Raw genomic sequence first — 17918 nt, forward strand, 5'->3', positions numbered from 1 at the left:
GAGAAAAGTCTGGGAGTTGCAGCAGGATATGGGTGATGGGGAAAGATCTGGAGAATCAAGGTGATAGAGAATGTTTGCCTCTTAAAGAAAACTCAGGGTGTTGGAGAATTATGTCGGGCAGACTGCAGTAAATACTGAGAGACAGTTCCTTTTCCGCCTCCACATCTTATTACATATGAAGAGGAGGAGATGCACAGACCATGGCTGCTGGTGTCTGTTGCTAAGTTGGTAAACCAACTTCAAACCCTGGGGAACCATGTCCTCATTGAATTCAACCATTTTTCTCAGGATATTTCATACATGACTTGGTATCTTAAAATTTTGGACCATCTTTTATATTTCTGTCCCCCAAAACACTGCATGCGAACATAGCCTAAATCTCAAAGGTTTATCCCATCATACACTGATACTAACTACAGGAGGCCATGCTCTGCACTAAATAACACTAAAATGGTTGTATAATGTAACACACCTGGTAGAAAATAGGCTTATTATTATTAATATCATCCACCCGCACCATGACAGTGGTAGTGCTGGTAAGGCTGTGGGAGCCCCCTGAGGAATTATCATCTGTGGCTGTCACATATAAAATATACTCTGTCCCATGAAGCCGTGGAAGAGGAGTTGAGCCGAGACGGATAAGACCTGGCAAGATAATAATAGGTTTATCATTAATTTGTAATTACGCCAGTATTCAAAGCATTGTATATTTCTTTAAATATGGCCCTGGAACCATGTTCTATAATAAGGACAATGGTCTTCTAGTAATGAAAAAATATACATCCTTGACAGCTGCCACCGAGCGCTCTATGACACTGATTGATTTTAGGCAAATTACGGTGAGTGCAATCAATAAGTATGTTCAGAAGCTGGGTTCACACAATCTCAGGCTGTAAACACTGTAGTGTCTGACTCTGGAAGCCATGATTACCTTTCTGAGGATCGATAAGAAAGTTTGCCTCTCCGTTTCCTCCTGATATTTCATACGTGACTTGGTCTCCATCAGGGTCGAACGCTTGCACTGTGGCGACCAGGGTATTTGGGGCTGCATCCTCAGATACAAATGTTCGATATCTAAGAGAGAGACCATAAAACATGTTCAATAGTATGCTATGACTTTTGGCCAACTATGGATATTATATACACATAAAGGGTAGTATTATCTAGATTATCTGCTCTTTTCTAGGCCTGGTAGCAAATGCAGTACAACAGGTAGTTTTCAGTAAAATGATTCTTTGCAAGAATTTCTATAGTCCTACGTAATACAAGATACTTTGAAAATGTACAAACCTTTTGATAAGAAATTATGTCCATCGTAAAATATGGATGTGACTTGCATATTATAAATTGACAGCTGGATTATCGTTTGATCAATCCTTCTGTGGATCCACCTACTTGTGGGAGTCTCATGTACAGTAGTTGTATACAGTGTGTGCTCTTTTAAGTCCTCTCCAAAATACTGTGTTTTTATATTTTAAAAAGTTTTGTTTCCATATTGTCCCTATAAATGTAAACATAGTCTCCAGGGGCCTCTTTTTGCACTTACCCCAATGCTATTTGGCATTCATTGACTAATATCATTGACATTTTTGACTAATGTTAAACACTGCCATACAAGATGACTTGTAACAGTTGAATGTTCTTACTTGCAGGAGGAGCCTTTCAGGAAAACAACCTGTCTACCTATTAACTGGGAGCATCTACCGATTGGTGGGCGAAGTGATTTTCTACTCACTGGGTGCTTCTTTCAAATGGGGAATTATCTACCTGTTGGGGCATCTTATAAATCCTTTATGACCAAATTCTATGTATATGGTGCGGCTCTAACCAACCACAGGACACACAATGTTAAAAATGGTAAGACATGCAGAAAATGGCACCGGTAAACCACAGACAAGACAAGATAATATCAGAAAAACCTGGGTAAACAGCTACACTGGATGTATATAAAGTGCATGTGCAGAAGATATATACTAAATATAATCACTAAAGTGTAGTCAGAGTATGTAAACATATAGAATGCCCAGCTTCCAAAAGTGCAAATGACAAAGTGCTCCGTATACCTGTTGTTCTGTGGTCTATAGTGGCTCCCTCTCCCCTGGAGCCACTATAGACCAATATAGACCACCGGACAACAGGTATACGGAGCACTTTGCCATTTGCACTTTTGGAAGCTGGGCATTCTATATGTTTATATACTCTGACTACACTTTAGTGATTGTATTTAGTATATATCTTCTGCACATGCACTTTATATACATCCAGTGTAGCTGTTTACCCAGGTTTTTCTGATATTATCTTGTCCAGGTGTGATCTGTGGTTTACCGGTGCCATTTTCTGCATGTCTTACCATTTTTAACATTGTGTGTCCTATTATGTTTTTTGAATAAAGAAATTAATATTTATTACCTTTGGACTTAAGGTATATTTATTGGTGTGCACAATATTTGTAGGATTTATGCTGTTGGGGCATCTACCTAATGGAATTATACACCTACGGGGGGCTTCTGCCTAATGGAGTGGTGATTATATACCTACTGGAGCTTCTAACTAATTGGGGTGTTGGGATTATGTACCTACTTGAGGCATCTACCTAATGGGAGAAAATAATTCAGTGTATAGTATTAGTAGGGGTACTCACTATATATACTGACAGCAGCTCCCTGTCTACCTCACAGAGCTAAAAAGAGATTCCTATTCACCAGGCAGGGCTGCCCTGCCCTGTGGTGCTTCTGTCCATAAGATGGCTGACATGGAGGACATGTGACCATGTGTCCACCACTGAGCCTGTATATGCCAATGGAAAACACTGAGGGCGGAGCATGGTCACATGCTCCTCCATGTCGGACATCTTATGGACAGACACACCACAAAATATGGCAGTACAGCCTGGAGGGGGGGGGGAGTCTGATGTTAGCTCATCAGGAAGCTGCTGTCAGTAAGTAACATGAATGCACTTACTTATACTACACACAACCTTACTATAAAGTGTCCAACCCCTTTAAATAGCAGAAACCCAGTACATATATGTGTTCTTTCATTAAACTACTGGAGGATGTATCTGGTAGTACCAAGGTAGCAACAATATATCACTGGGTCTTTTTTGGGTTCATTGGAAAAAAACTATAATTTTTTGAAAATAGTATGAATAAATTAGGGGGAATAGAAAGATTGCTTTCATCATCTGTTTATATCCAGGACTATAGCTATAACAAGGGGGCATCCACTACAGCTAAAGAACAAATTTCTTACTGCACTTGCAGTATACATCCCTTTTTATGCTGGTGTGGATGGGGTGCAAAGTTTCGGCTCTGCTGCCTATCTCAAGCTTGAGAAAGGCAGCAATGCCAAAACGTTGCATCTGTTTCCACTTTGAGTGCTGTTTCCAAACTCTATTTTGTTAAAAAAGTGGCCTGAATGCATATCACAGATTTGGCCAAGGGTTGTAGATCCAAGGCTTTACCCAAATTTGGAGTCAGGAATGAATATTTATTAGAGATGAGCAAACCAGGTTCGGGTTCGAGTCCATCCGAACCTGAACGTTTGCCATCTAATTAGCGGGGGCTGCTGAACTTGGATAAAGCTCTAAGGTTGTCTAGAAAACATGGATACAGCCAATGACTATATCCATGTTTTCCACATAGCCTTAGGGCTTTATCCAACTGCAGCAGCCACCGCTAATCAAATGCCGAAAGTTCGGGTTCGGATGGACTCGAGCATGCTCCAGGTTCGCTCATCTCTAATATTTATCCCTTAAAATTAGGAAAATCTGATTCTACATCATTGGGTTTTTGCCTTCCTCTGGATCAACAATATATGGTACTATGCTGGACTGGATGGATGGATGTCTTTTTTTCAGCCTTACAAGTTACTATAGATTATGTTTGCAAAAAATCTTTACTTGACACATAGGGAATACTTATTCAAACTAAAAATGTATAATATTGCTTGGGCAGAGGTAAAAATAAAAAAAAAATAATTGTAATGTAAATTATATGCCATTCCAGCACAGAATATCTTTAATGGCCTCCAAATACACAATGAGCCTGTCTTACATCAAGTCTTGAGAAATTATTTTCCTTTTCTTCATGTCACATTTATGCCCATTTCAATAAAAAATGGAATCTGGTTTCCCCTTATTGCAGTTGAGGAATATTACAGTTGAGGAATATAAAAATATATTACAAAAAAAGAATTAAACTGCAAATGACATGAAAGCCTGTAGGAATCGAGAACTTTACCAACGGTCATGGTAAGTAGATGTCCGCTCTGTCTGTGCTGTACTGCTGCAAATCGAAAGAGACTGGGAAATATATATATATTTATTTGTGAGAGTCTCATTTAATGCTCTAGATTAGGGGATGGGAACACTGTGATTTTGTTCAGCCACTCAACAATAAATTACAGCCCTGAGGCCACTGTCTTAGCCTAGAGTCTAACGAGCAAATCGATTCCAGCTCTGACAGTTTTAAAGCCGTAAAACGAAGAAGAACAGAGAGATGGGAGGTTTGAACATTACACGGAAAGGTCTCTAAAGACGCAGAAGGATTTTAAGAAAAAATAGGCCACCATTGTATCTATAGCAAACAGTGTACTGTTCTACTGACAGAAAGCTGCAGGGGTGATGGAGAGAGGGCGGTGGGGTATGGAATGCAAAACACAGAAATCTGTGTGTTAATCGAGGGGAAAAATAAGAACTTAAAGGCACAAAACTGAAGATCTTAAGCTACTTAGAGCAAAGAAAGACAGGGTTATGTTCATTATAACTACAAGAAAATCAGTACAGTAAAAAGGATTCTGATCATTTGATATTATTGGGACTGGTGTGATGGCACAAATTAGAAGTACTGTATTTGAAGTATTTAATGTCTGAACAAACAGCAACACAGTTATGTACCCAAAAGTCACGGGTCATAGCTTGTAGTTACAGAGGAGATACCTGTATAAACACCAGTCCAAAACTGGACTTTTCCATTGGAGTGGCTAATATAGACCCATTTGTTATGCAGCTAACTGTGAACATGTTGCATTTATTTATACCAATAACGCCATGTGGTGGGTGAGGGACTTCATGCCTCCATACTGGCATAATAGTTTAAGAAAAATCTAAGTGAAGTAAATGAGTACAGTTTTAGGCCAAGTTCAAATGCTGTACAAACAAAGGCCATTCCGCGTGAACGGCTGAAGGTAGCATTAAATAATGGATGAAGGGTCATTGTTTGAACAGCGTGTGAACATAGCCTTGGAGTGCAATCCATGCTGTTACTCAGGATCAGTTCAAGATATGGCTCGGTTTACACTATGTAAAATATTTCATAACAATGGCCATCATTGCGCAAATAATGTCCATTATTTTTTAAATAACGGATGTTATTTGCACAATGATGGTTGTTATAAAAGATAGCCCTCATTTTTACAAAATGTGACCCTCAGTGTACACAGTGATTACAGCAGCCCTAGTGAGTTCAGCTCTGGAGTAACTCTGTAACAGGATCAGTACAAGATACAAAATGGAATCTAAGTACTAATAAGTACTAATAAACTAAACTAATAAAAATAGTGAACATTCTCTTGAATATTTAGTCATTTTACAAGGGTGGAATAAAACAGGGGTTTCCAGGTTCAACCTGTTACTTATTACAAATGTTTTGGATCAATTTTTATCATTTCCCCACATGATATAGAACCATGAACACATTGTGGAGCTTCATTTCAGCTTCTATTGAGATTCTATTGTAGATTTCTATATTTTCAGTTTCTAATCTCCATCTATTCTCTTTTTCAGGCCAACTGTTTGAGAAGCAGTGACTGATCAATACTTTACAGCAGAAGTGAAGAATGAAGATACCATAATCAATACCTGAACAGGCCAATTATTCCCCCACTTATTCGGTGCAATTGTAATTTGCAGAACATTTCTACGTAAAACACATTTATACATGAATGTAATCACCAGCCATGTAGAAGTAAGGCACTAGAGGTCTATATAAAACCAATTGTAAAGTCTTAGCTACAGGGTGAACTCCACTAGTGTGATCATGCTAGTATAATTGGCAGCAATCAGTATTCTGTTTATTATATAGTATTTCATTTATTCAATGCTACACCCACGTTGATGGTTATCATCACAGAAGGTGGCGCCTTGTCATTATTCAGGGCAGTCATTGTCCAGTCATAGACTATAATTAACAGAGTTGTTCAGCAACAGATACACATGGCTGGTTTCTTACAGAAACATAGATGCCCCTGTCTATAAGGGGTGAACCTGCTAACCCAGCTACCAAAGCTACCCATAAACCCATGCCCCACAAACCCCAATATCCATGAACACAACATAGTTTGGCGGAAGTTTTGCAGCGGCTGTTGAACTTTATTTGCAACGTTAAGGCACAAGTTGAAAGGCCCGACGCAAATCATGACCCCTCATCCAAGAAATCAATTCCTTAGGGCAGTCCGCCCAGACAGGCCCTTCCCCCCTGACAGCAGCGCTGCCGTAAAGCAGAACTGTCACTGCCAAGGGGCCCCTGGTCGGATCGCTATAACCCTGGATGAGGAACCGTGATTTCCTCCTCATAAGAATAGTCACATAGGTATAAGAAAGAGAAGGAATTTCCACCAACGATATCACCCTACTGTGTTGATCCAGAGGAAGGCGAAAAACCCTCATGAGGCCAATGAGTGCCAATTTGCCCAATTACAGGGAAAAAATTCCTTCCTGACTTCAAAATGGCAATCAGAATAAATCCCTGGATCAACAACCTTTTACATAATACAGTGACAATTGCATAAACATACAGCAAGACTAAAAGGGGTGGGTGGGAGGGATCTGAAAATTGTGTCTTTGTCTCTGACACAGTTACCCGCCCTTTACACCCATGGCTCACACCCACCTCCTTTCCCTGACTGGCCCCCTCCGTCCCCCAGGTATTACCCTCCGCATACTAATCCCCCTTTGTTTTACACAAAGCCCTCCGGCTCGCCCCCACCCCCTCCCTTCATTTTCAGCAGCCATTGCAGCCCAGCCTTTACCTGAGGGGCAATGTTCCTATACAATACTGGCCCTCACCTCCTCCTGATGGAAAACCCCCACAAATGCATGGTCGTGGTCGCAGAGACCCCCGTTATGGCTCCTCGCCGGGAGACCCCCTTTATACCCTAACTCGTCACACTTGAGCTGTGTGTAAGGGAGTAAAAGTTGGACATTGTCCCTTGTAGTCAATGAACTTAACCTGTAATCCTGTAATTTTAGAGATATTGATCTGTCTAGTTAGAAAGTATAAGCAATGGTCAAAATGTGGATAACAACAAATACACCTTAGGCTGCACTCACACGTTTCGTGTTCCTTAAGGCCTGTAACGGACTCTCCCACATCCGGGCATCATCTGTGATACGATGCTGGGAGCGGGGAACTGTACAGATATGCATCGCGTTGTAATGAAGGAGCCGCTGCGCATATATATACAGTTCCCCCATTCCCAGCATCTAATTACAGATGCTGCCCGGGTGGGGTAGAGTCCGTTAGGCTGCGTTTACACGTTCCGTGTTTTGAACATTACGCATATTCATACAGTTTCAGCATGTTATCACAGATGATGCCTGGACAGTGGAAGGACTCTTTTCAGGCATTCCACCTCCGTGTTCCGTGTAGAACACAGAACATGTGAATGCTGTCTTAGAGGCAACAGAAGGATTACCCTTAAAAAAGGGAATGGTTTGTAGGTAGATGCACAGACAATTATTCTCTCTTTTTCTTAATGATTCTGGATGAAGGAATGAAACAATTACTAAAAGGGGCTTAAAGATAAAGCCTGATATTAGAAGATAGAACATGGTGATACAAATGTGCTGTACCACCACACCACACTGGGAGGTAGGGACAGGATAAGCACTATATTCAGGGGCCAATAAGCTCAATATGCCAAGGAGGGGAGGCTGTGGATTTGTGCAACTGTCAAAGTTGCACTCTAGTCCCTAAGTGTAGATGCAGAGGAAAATCGGCAAGGTTGTGTTGTGGAGATGATGGACTAAAGTTTGGAGGCCATGGCAACAAAGTCTGTGCAGAATGTGGTTGCAGCTAAGAGGCAAGAGTATATTTGTCAATAGGGCAACACTGCTTCTCGACCTGGATCGTTAATTCAGTAAGACATTACGACAAAGCATTGCCTTCTGTTGTAAGGGGTTAAGCTCCAGTGTTTTCTGAGGCCGATATATCGGAGGAACTTGCCTGTTCAAAGTTGAATAAGGCAATGAGTCCAGATGGTGTCCACCCCAGGATTCTTAAAGAACTCACATCTATATTGACCCCAGATGGATCTGTGTAACCAATCCTTACTAACAGGAGATGTTCCTGATGGTTGGAGAATTGCCAATGTCATACCCATCCACAAGAAGGGTAGTAGAGAAGAGCCCAGGAACTACAGGCCAGTTAGCATGTCATCTATAGTAGTGAAAATGATGGAAACCCTTCTAAAAAGAAAATAATGGATGACCTAAAAATCAACAATTTGATGGATTCAAACTCTGGGCAGATCATGTCAGACTAATCTCATTGATTTCTTTGATTATGTCACAAAAGTGTTAAATAAAGGTGGTGCTGTGGATATTGCCTATCTGGACTTCAGCAAAGCCTTTCATACAGTTCCCCATAAAGAGATCAAAGGGTTGATGTTAATGGTGTATCTTCTGAGCATAGACTGGTTACAAGTGGTGTGCCACAAGGGCCTGTTCTGGGCCCCGTGAATCTGAGCTATGCCCCTGGCCTAAGGCTCGATAAAGCTTTCCATAGGAATTATGACTAGAGATGAGCAAAGGCGAAGACAGATTTGCTGCGAATTGCTGGCGGTAGGCAGTCGGTTGTGTGTAGTGGAGAGCAGGATCACAGCAGGCAGGGACAGAGAGAGAGAGAGAGAGCGACATAGAGGAGAGGAGCGTGGATCGTGGGTTTTACGATCGTGGGTTCAAGCCAATATCCATTGTACCAGGTAACCAGGTAAGTCAATTAAGACAAAGTCCGTATTCATGATTCATTGGGAGGTGTAAACTTAAAGTGTGTTGTACTAATTCACTGGGAGCAGTGAAGACAAAGTCCATATTATAAGCTCACTGTGCGCTGTAAACTTATCATCCTTAAAAGGTGTATTCTTTGGCGGAAAATTGGCAGATGGAATAAATTTATTCGCAAATGGCCCTTTGTGAATAAATTTTCGCATCGGAACATTTTCCGCCCGATGCGCCGGGGGGGGGGGGGGGGGGGGGGGGGGGAGTGGGTGTGGAGGGGGGTGTAATGGGGGTTGCGGACGCTTTTTCACGCCGAAAAATTATAAGGAAACCTATGCCAGTTATTAAGGAAACCTATTGCATCTATTTATCTTTCTATTATTAAATATGGACAGTTGACCGGAGCGTCTCTGTGGGAAGTACTGTAGGTTTTTTCTTCCATATTATTAACTCACTGGGCGCTGTAAACTCATATGGGGGATTTATGAAGACCGGCGTACAAGTACGCCGTTCTTATATTAGACCCCACCCCCTTTTGCCCAGCAGGATTTTCTTTAACATACCAAGTAATTTTACCCCTTGCGCAAAAATTAATAGGATAATCCTATAGCAAATACTCATAGTCAATTCAGAAAAATGGGCGGAGATTTATCAAACTGGTGTAAAGTACAATTAGCTCAGTTGCCCCTAGCAACCAATCAGATCCCACCTTTCATTTCCCAAGGAATCTGGAAGAATGAAAAGTGGAATCTGATTAGTTGCTAGGGGCAACTGAGCCAGTTCTACTTCATACCCCTTTGATAAATCCCCCCCATCTTTACATTTAGTGCCCATGCCAAAACATTTTCAACATAACATAAATTATCCACACCAGCTTAATGCTTCACCAAAGTATAATGTGCAACCTGTGCCCCAAGAACGGGATCATCTAAGCACACATACCCATGACACAAAGAGGACATTACCCTTCTTGTTACCCATAGTGGTGCGGTTTCAACTCTGACACTTGTGACAAGGAATCTTATCATTCATGTCCCATTTTTGTGGACACACATGGTAACTGGACGTTAACTGTTCTTGGGGGTTTTAAGATATCGCAAAGGGTACTTAGAGCTCGCACAATAGTTCCTGATAGGGTACTTGTGTGACGTTTAAATTGCTCTTGTGGTTTCTTAAAGGGGTTATCCAGCGCTACAAAAACATGGCCACTTTCCCCCTACTGTTGTCTCCAGTTTGGGTGGGGTTTTGAAACTCAGTTCCATTGAAGTAAATGGAATTTAATTGCAAACCACACCTGAACTGGAGACAACAGTAGGAGGAAAAGTGGCCATGTTTTTGTAGTGCTGGATAACCCCTTTAAAAGGATGTCCTCTAAACATGATATAATAAACTTCTAACTACCAGCAGCTATCTTTTGCTGAAAGGCAGATTACCTTGCCTTAATTATAGTGCATTCATTTTGGGAATGCTTGCTTTTAGCTTTCTGCTGCTAAAACCCCTCAGCGCATGTGCTGATGGTTTTCAGCCACCTTTCAGTACTATATGGGGGGGGGGGATAATACAAAGTTCAAGGCAGAACTACCTAGTTCCTAAAAATCCATATTTTGAAAATTATGGACATGAATAATGATCATGATCATTGTGTATCACCGTATTTCCATGTGCTAATCTATTGTACCACTTATATTGACAGAACAGTTGAGTAAACAGTAGACTAAATTACTGGAATGATTCATGTCTGCACTTGTCTTTTCTTAAAGGGAACCAGTGTAAAGGTCTTTTTTCACTAAAAGATGTTTTGTATCAGGCCTTACAGTTAAGAAAAAAATAATTGGACTGACCAAAGAAACGGCAGAATTTTATGAGTACTTGTCATAGTTCTTCACTTCACTGTAAAAGGACTTTGCAAAGTCCTGTCTCAGACTTCTATTTGCTGCCCTTACTGCTAGTTAAAGTGAGGGATTCTGAAAACTTTGGGAGTTAATATTTGAGCAATTACTTAATATTTTCTGCTAAATAAAAACAAAGGTGGAATTCCCTTTGAGAATCGTCATGTACTAAGTCACAGCATGTAAAAGTCTGAGCTGCTCCATCAGCTATAATTTTTTTTATCAGGACAAAAGGGGTGATAAGCTGAAAGGTAAAACAGTTTCCCATTGTGATTATTTATTAGGGAAAAAAAGAAAATAATAGGGATATGCAGTGGGGTCTAGTGAGCAAGTTTCCTAGGGGGTCTAGACAGCAAGTGTCACTACATGGGACAAGGAGCATTACACACTGCCCACTGGAAAGGTGATTTCCAAACCCAACTACCCCTTTACATCTCAAGTAAACAGAATAAATGAACATTTTTTAAGGTGAGAAGGTGAGAAAATGCTAAACTCCTAAGGCTGGTAAACAAATTGATAAATAATGTTGTGCGCACTGAAGAACAAAACTAATTTTTAAAGCAGATGGCCATTACAGATAATGATAACCCCTACTGGTTAAATTACAAAAAAAAAAAATCAATGTATTAGACCAAAAGAGTTTACTGACATGGTTTGGGAAAATTCTGGGGCTTCATCGTTCACATTGGTGACCCGGATTCTGACTGTGGCAGTCCCAGTGTTTGGTGATTCCCCGTGGTCTATTGCCAGGATGACAAACTCATACAGATGACTGGGTCTCTCATAATCCAAGCGCCTTGCTGGGCTAATGGTGCCCTGTGCAGATATGTTGAAATCAGGGCTGAGAGTGAAGTATGAGAACTCCCCGTTCTTGCCGGAGTCACAGTCAGTGGCTGTCACTGATGAGAGAGGAAAAAAAGAAAATAATTGCATATACAGGAGGACAATTAGCACAAGTGATACATCAATACACCGTGTTATTAAAGGGAGAAAGGGACCGGTAGTTTAAAGCCAAGATAATTATGCCATTGTTATTGAGAACATACGCACTGCCTGTAGTCACATCATTTCACGCCTTTGTTATGGGTACTTGCTAGCCGACATTTTAGGACTTCAAAAGGCTCAAAAGACTAAATCTATTTTTCATGTTATTACAAAAGAACAAAATGCTGCACAGTGTGTCTGTTTTGCCATATTAAATGTATTTTAGAAGCAAACCAAGCTACATATTGGAGCATTTCCCTGTCCTCAGGAGCTCACAACTTAATTTCCCAATTTCATACACATACTGGGTCTAATTTCTGAGGAAGCCAATTAACATAGGGTCAGTGTTTTTCAGTGTGTATTCACACAATGTGGTCCGATCACATTTTTGTAGAACAGCCTAGTTAAAAAAAAAATGTGATTTGCCTGCAACATGTGAATACGTGTTTAGAAATATTGGAGAAATTCAAATTGAGCACATGTAGATTCCATGTTGAAGTTGACACTGGTTAAATCACTAACTAATCACTATATTTTCTAAAATGGTCAAAAATTGCAACTAAAGGCAACCATGTACCAGTGTTAGGCACATAAAAATGCATAAAAAAGCAAAAACTCGTTGCATATCTGTGGGTGCCGCCAGTCTAGCGTGTATGGGGCTGTCTAGAACCACGACTGACAGATTATGTCGGTGGTGATAGGGGTTGGCATGATAGAAAATCACAGCTGACCCCTATGTTCATACAGAGATAAACCGTAGCGAGATCTCTCTTTCGCTAAAGTTTTCCTCTCCCCATAAACAAGAAACGTTCCTGTGTATGGGGAACATTCCTGTGTATGGGGAACATTCCTGTGTATGGGGAACATTCCTGTGTATGGGGAATATTCCTGTGTATGGGGAACATTCCTGTGTATGGGGAACATTCCTGTGTATGGGGAACATTCCTGTGTATGGGGAATATTCCTGTGTATGGGGAACATTCCTGTGTATGGGGAACATTCCTGTGTATGGGGAACATTCCTGTGTATGGACAGGATGGGCAGCAGACTTGAGAAATAACTGATGGTCAAATGATCAGTTCGGCTGTCAGTTATTGAAAGTGTATGGAGGCCATTATTGCTGATACAGATTATACACAGTAGTGACAGCAATGAATTCAAAAGACAACTCACCACCCGACGCCCCTTTGTGAATGAAACCTCCGAATCTCTTATAATTACCACTTGTGATGCAATGCTTATCTTAGGTTCACAGCTTCTTTACAAATGAAGGTCTTTGGGACGGCTGTCATGTATCCAGAGACCTTATACCAAAATTTTGCAACACTAGTCTAGGTTGAATTCACTGAGTATTCAGCAGTAGTTCCTCTTCCCAGCTGGGTTTCCAGCACAATTTATTGCTCCTCAGCCATATAACGAGGATATACTAACCTTGTAGGAGAGAGGTTGCCACGGGCACCGTCTCAGGGACACCGTCTCTGCTATAGATTGTCTGCTGAAATTCTGGGGTGCAATCATTTATGTCTATAATCACCACCACAACCTGCAAGACATTTCCATTAACCACGTAAGAGTTTCAGGAGAGCGCAATAAAACGGACACTAATATCTTGATATAAAAATGATTCAGTGTGCTCCCGCCTCTTGTGCTCAGAGTCATAAAATCCCCTTCCACATATCAGCATTATGCTTGGGTCATAAACCTGCCCTTTTAATACATGTATAGTACATGCCAGAGCCTGTATTCGAGAAAGCTCCAAAGTTCTGCCTAAAGGCTGCAGCCTTTTACAATAAAACTTTTTTAAAAAGTTGCTAATATTCTTTATACCAACATGTGGATTACCAGCTGTTGGTAAACAACAACTACCAGCGGGCATCCATCTATCTAAATGCAAGGGGCAATCCAGCCCTAAATACAAGAAAAGTTACACTATTAGTTGTAGTTCCTCAACTTATAAAATATAAGAACACTCCTCCCATTCAGGGATTCTAAAGCAATAAAAAGAACATAAAAACTGGAAGTACCTGATTCCTAGCATATGTAGACATATAAATATACCATACATATCACATACAAATACAAGGAAACCTCTGGCCAACATATACATATCATTAATGCTTACCTCCACGGAGCTGCTCAGAGGCCTAGAGTCTTCACTTGCTCTCACCAGTAACAGGAACTGATTGGGTTCCGTCTCAAAGTCCACCCTTCTAGTCATTGTGATGTTCCCACTAAGCTGGTGAATACTGAATAAATTACGTGGATTGCTGACCAAGCTGTAGCTTAAAGGACGATTCTGATGAGACACTGCTGACACGACCAACAGTCTAGAACATAGAAAATGTGATCTGAAGAATTATTGTAATTAGACACTTAAACAATGTAGAGAAAAAAATAGTCACTGCCTTAAAATGTCTAATGATAACAAAAATAAAAATCAATTAATGTAAATGACAGGTTCAGGAACTCTTTTTATTTGCTTATGTAGTGCAGCATATGCTATTAGTAGAGAATAATGTAGAGTTCTTGTGTATGACTTGTGCTTAAATGTTTTAGTTGATGTGGCAAGTTTTGTTTTTTAGCCATGCTGATTTGGCTTTCCCTATAGTAATTATTTTGTAATGCTGCCTACATTTCCCATGAATTCTCTGGCTTTGCAGAGAGCAAGGCCACATCTGCCAATCAGGGGACAACACTACACTATATATAGTGTAAACTATACTTACTGGGTACCTACAGTAATATTAGAGGAGTTGTATTGTTGTGCATAGGGAGAAGTATTACAGGAGTTGTATTCTTGTACATAGGGAGCAGTAATAGAAGAGTTGTATTATTGTACATAGGGAGCAGTATTACAGGATTTTTATTCTTGCACACAGGGAGGATTGTAGTTAAAGTGAATCTGTCACCCCCTGACCACCAACCGAGCTAACGGTACCAATGGATTGCCATGAATAGTGTCAAAGAGTTGGGTCCAGAGGTGGACTTATCACTTGTCACATTTGTTCTATTCACTATTAGTGCTGTTCTGGGGTGACTTCCACACTCTGAGCTATATATTCTGATCCCTCACACAGCATCCAGTATATAATGCACCCAAGACCCTCCAAGTACAACAGCTGCTAACACTACAACTCCCAGCATTTACTGCAGTCTGCACCCCTTAGGATATGCTGAGATTTAAATTACAAATAAATAGACAACTGAAGCGGTTGTCCTCTTGGAAGCTACAACTCCCAGCATTCTCTGAGAGCTTCATACGTGCAAGGCATTCTGAGAGTTGTAGTTATTGTTATTCTGAGAGTTGTGGTCTCAGATACATTAGTACAGGATGGGACCAGGTCAGCCTGTCGCTTCTGACGGGTTCTTTATTTGGGTGCCCCCCATGATCAGTTCTATTGGTGGGCCACAGGTACCCCAGTCCCACACTGCGGCCTGCACAGACTGCAGTTCAGTCCTTTAGTGGGTCCTGGCATCTGTGCTGTTGGGTCCTCCCGAGAAACCAGGACACATGTACAGGATACCCGGGTGTACATATGTGTGTGCATATAAGGCAAAAAGGTGGAGAAACAAATAGGATATGGGGGCCCAAACACATTTTTTGTACATGGGGCCTCTGTAGTCTGTGTCCGCCCCTGGTTGGGGCCTATCATTTCCTGGGCCCTAACACTACTCTTCCTAACTATGCTGTATGCCTTCCACTTTGCATAATCAGTGGCATGCACTATGCACAGGGATCGGTATTATCGTAGTCATATTGTTGTACAAAAGTACAGTAATGTAGCAGTTACTCAGGAGGTACTAAATAGAAAAGTGACAATTACTTTTGGGATCTAGGAATGTTCTTAAAGGAGTTCTCAATTTACTCTCCTCACTCATCTTGACAAACCATTAAATATAATACACTATGGTCCTAGAAAAAAAAAAACTACAGCAACTACTTGCTACAATAAGAAAAGAACATATATTTTCCTGGTGACTCACACATGTCCAGCAGGTGTGTTCTCAGGTACATAGACTATATAAGAGGTGTTTTTAAACTGTGGGGGTCTTTCACCAGTGATCACTGACACCAAAACAGAGGAGCTTTTCTTTCCAAGTATATCAGCTGCTTGTACTGTAAGTAGGTACTCTACACCTTCCTCTAGAACTTGTCCAGTGGTTTGTATCCAACCGGTACTCCTGTCCACTTCAAACCTTCCATCACCACCTGGATTAAAGGAATATATATGAATAGGCTGCACATAATGTTTCTACGAATATTAAAAACGGAAACAACCTCATTGTTTAGGCTTCCCCTACACTCTTTTTTTCCCTTCTGATGAATTTCAACTCTTATAGTATTGTTTACAAGCTATTTTGGCTCTGCCCCCCCCCCCCCAAGTCCTATAGAAAAGCCCATGGGAAAAAACACAGAAAAAAAAACATACTTGCTATGTCATGCTATGTTTAAAGAAAAACAACAAAAACAATGCAGAGAATATGTTTGTAGAGCATTTAATGGGAAACTATTAGCAGGTTTGGTCCTCAGTGCTATTGCCATGCAGTTTTAAGTTAAATCAGTATGCTAATAAACTGGTTTGTTGCACTGGGATAGGGGCTACTGCCCCCAGTGCTCCAATCTGCCCCCCCAGCCTGCCCCTTCTAATGAATATAAGTGGAGCTGGCTGGATTAGTGCACTGGGGTTGGTAGTCCCAGCCCTAGTGCACCAAACCACCTTATTGGCATAGTGACCTAACGTCCATCTGCACAGAAACAACACCGAGGATGATGGTAAGAGACTTACCTTCATTTTCAGCTCCCCAGGTAGGGAGATATCAGGTTAGATTTGTATAACTTGCAAAATAAAAAATAAATATAAAAAAACACACGTCTAGGTCTACGTCTAGAGGAAAGAAGATTTTATCATCAGCATCGACGCGGGTTCTTTACTGTACGAGCGGTAAGACTGTGGAACTCTCTGTCACATGATGTTGTCATGCCCGATGTTGGTCCCCTTAAAAATAATCTGGGTGTAATGGTGGAGGGGGAAGAGGAAAAGGCCAATCTACTAAATACATTCTTCTCTACTGTATTCACAGAGGAGAATCCCATAACAGACGATATGACTAGGGATAATATAAATCCTCCCATAAATCTCACCTGCCTAACACAACAAGAAGTGGGGAGACGCCTTAAAAACATTAAAATCCATAAGTCACCGGGCCCAGAAGGTATCTATCCTAGAGTTTTGCAAGAATTAAATACTGTGTTAGACAGACCGTTATTCATAATATTTAAAGATTCTATTACGACAGGGATTGTTCCACAGGACTGGCGCATAGCTAATGTGGTACCAATATTCAAGAAGGGGTCAAAGAGTGATCCTGGAAACTACAGGCCTGCAAGTCTAACATCTATAGTAGGTAAAGTATTTGAGGGGTTTGTAAGAGATGCTATACTGGAGTATCTTAATGAAAACCATCTTATGACGCAGCACCAGCATGGATTTATGAGGGATCGATCCTGTCAGACTAATCTGATAGGCTTCTATGAAGAGGTAAGTTATAGACTGGACCTGGGGGAGGCTGTGGATGTTGTGTATCTGGACTTTTCAAAGGCATTTGATACTGTGCTGCATGAAAGGTTGGTCTACAAAATGAGGATGCTGGGACTCGGGGAAAACGTATGCAAATGGGTAAGTCACTGGTTGTGTGATAGAAAACAGGGTGGTCATTGATGGAACATATTCAGATTGGGTTTTAGTTACTAGTGGGGTACCACAGGGGTCAGTGTTGGGTCCACTTCTTTTTAATATTTTTATTAATGATCTTGTAGAGGGGCTACAGAGTAGAATCTCCATTTTTGCAGATGATACTAAACTGGGTAAAGTAATCAGTACAGAGGAGGATAATATCATATTACAGAGGGATTTGGAGAAGCTAGAGGCTTGGGCGGTGAAATGGCAAATGAAGTTTAATGTGGATAAATGTAAGGTTATGCACTTGGGCCATAGAAATAATAAATACAGTTATGTGCTAAATAATAAAACACTTGGTAAAACTAC

At 40.9% G+C, this 17918-nt stretch overlaps 1 protein-coding gene across 1 annotated transcript in view; it reads right to left on the bottom strand.

Moving 5' to 3' along the window:
• The window catches only part of LOC138789299 (neural-cadherin-like), an 87033-nt gene that overhangs the window by 30384 nt on the left and 38731 nt on the right, over nucleotides 1-17918 (bottom strand). The window contains exons 3-8 of the mRNA XM_069967904.1: nucleotides 15856-16081; nucleotides 13994-14198; nucleotides 13303-13414; nucleotides 11537-11786; nucleotides 932-1074; nucleotides 473-645 (exon numbers count right to left, since the gene is read on the bottom strand). Coding sequence (XP_069824005.1) covers nucleotides 473-645; nucleotides 932-1074; nucleotides 11537-11786; nucleotides 13303-13414; nucleotides 13994-14198; nucleotides 15856-16081 — 1109 coding nt within the window. The remainder of the gene's footprint in view (nucleotides 1-472; nucleotides 646-931; nucleotides 1075-11536; nucleotides 11787-13302; nucleotides 13415-13993; nucleotides 14199-15855; nucleotides 16082-17918) is intronic.

This window comes from Dendropsophus ebraccatus, chromosome 4 (genome assembly GCF_027789765.1).
Source record: "Dendropsophus ebraccatus isolate aDenEbr1 chromosome 4, aDenEbr1.pat, whole genome shotgun sequence".
In the NCBI taxonomy this organism is placed as follows: domain Eukaryota; kingdom Metazoa; phylum Chordata; class Amphibia; order Anura; family Hylidae; genus Dendropsophus; species Dendropsophus ebraccatus.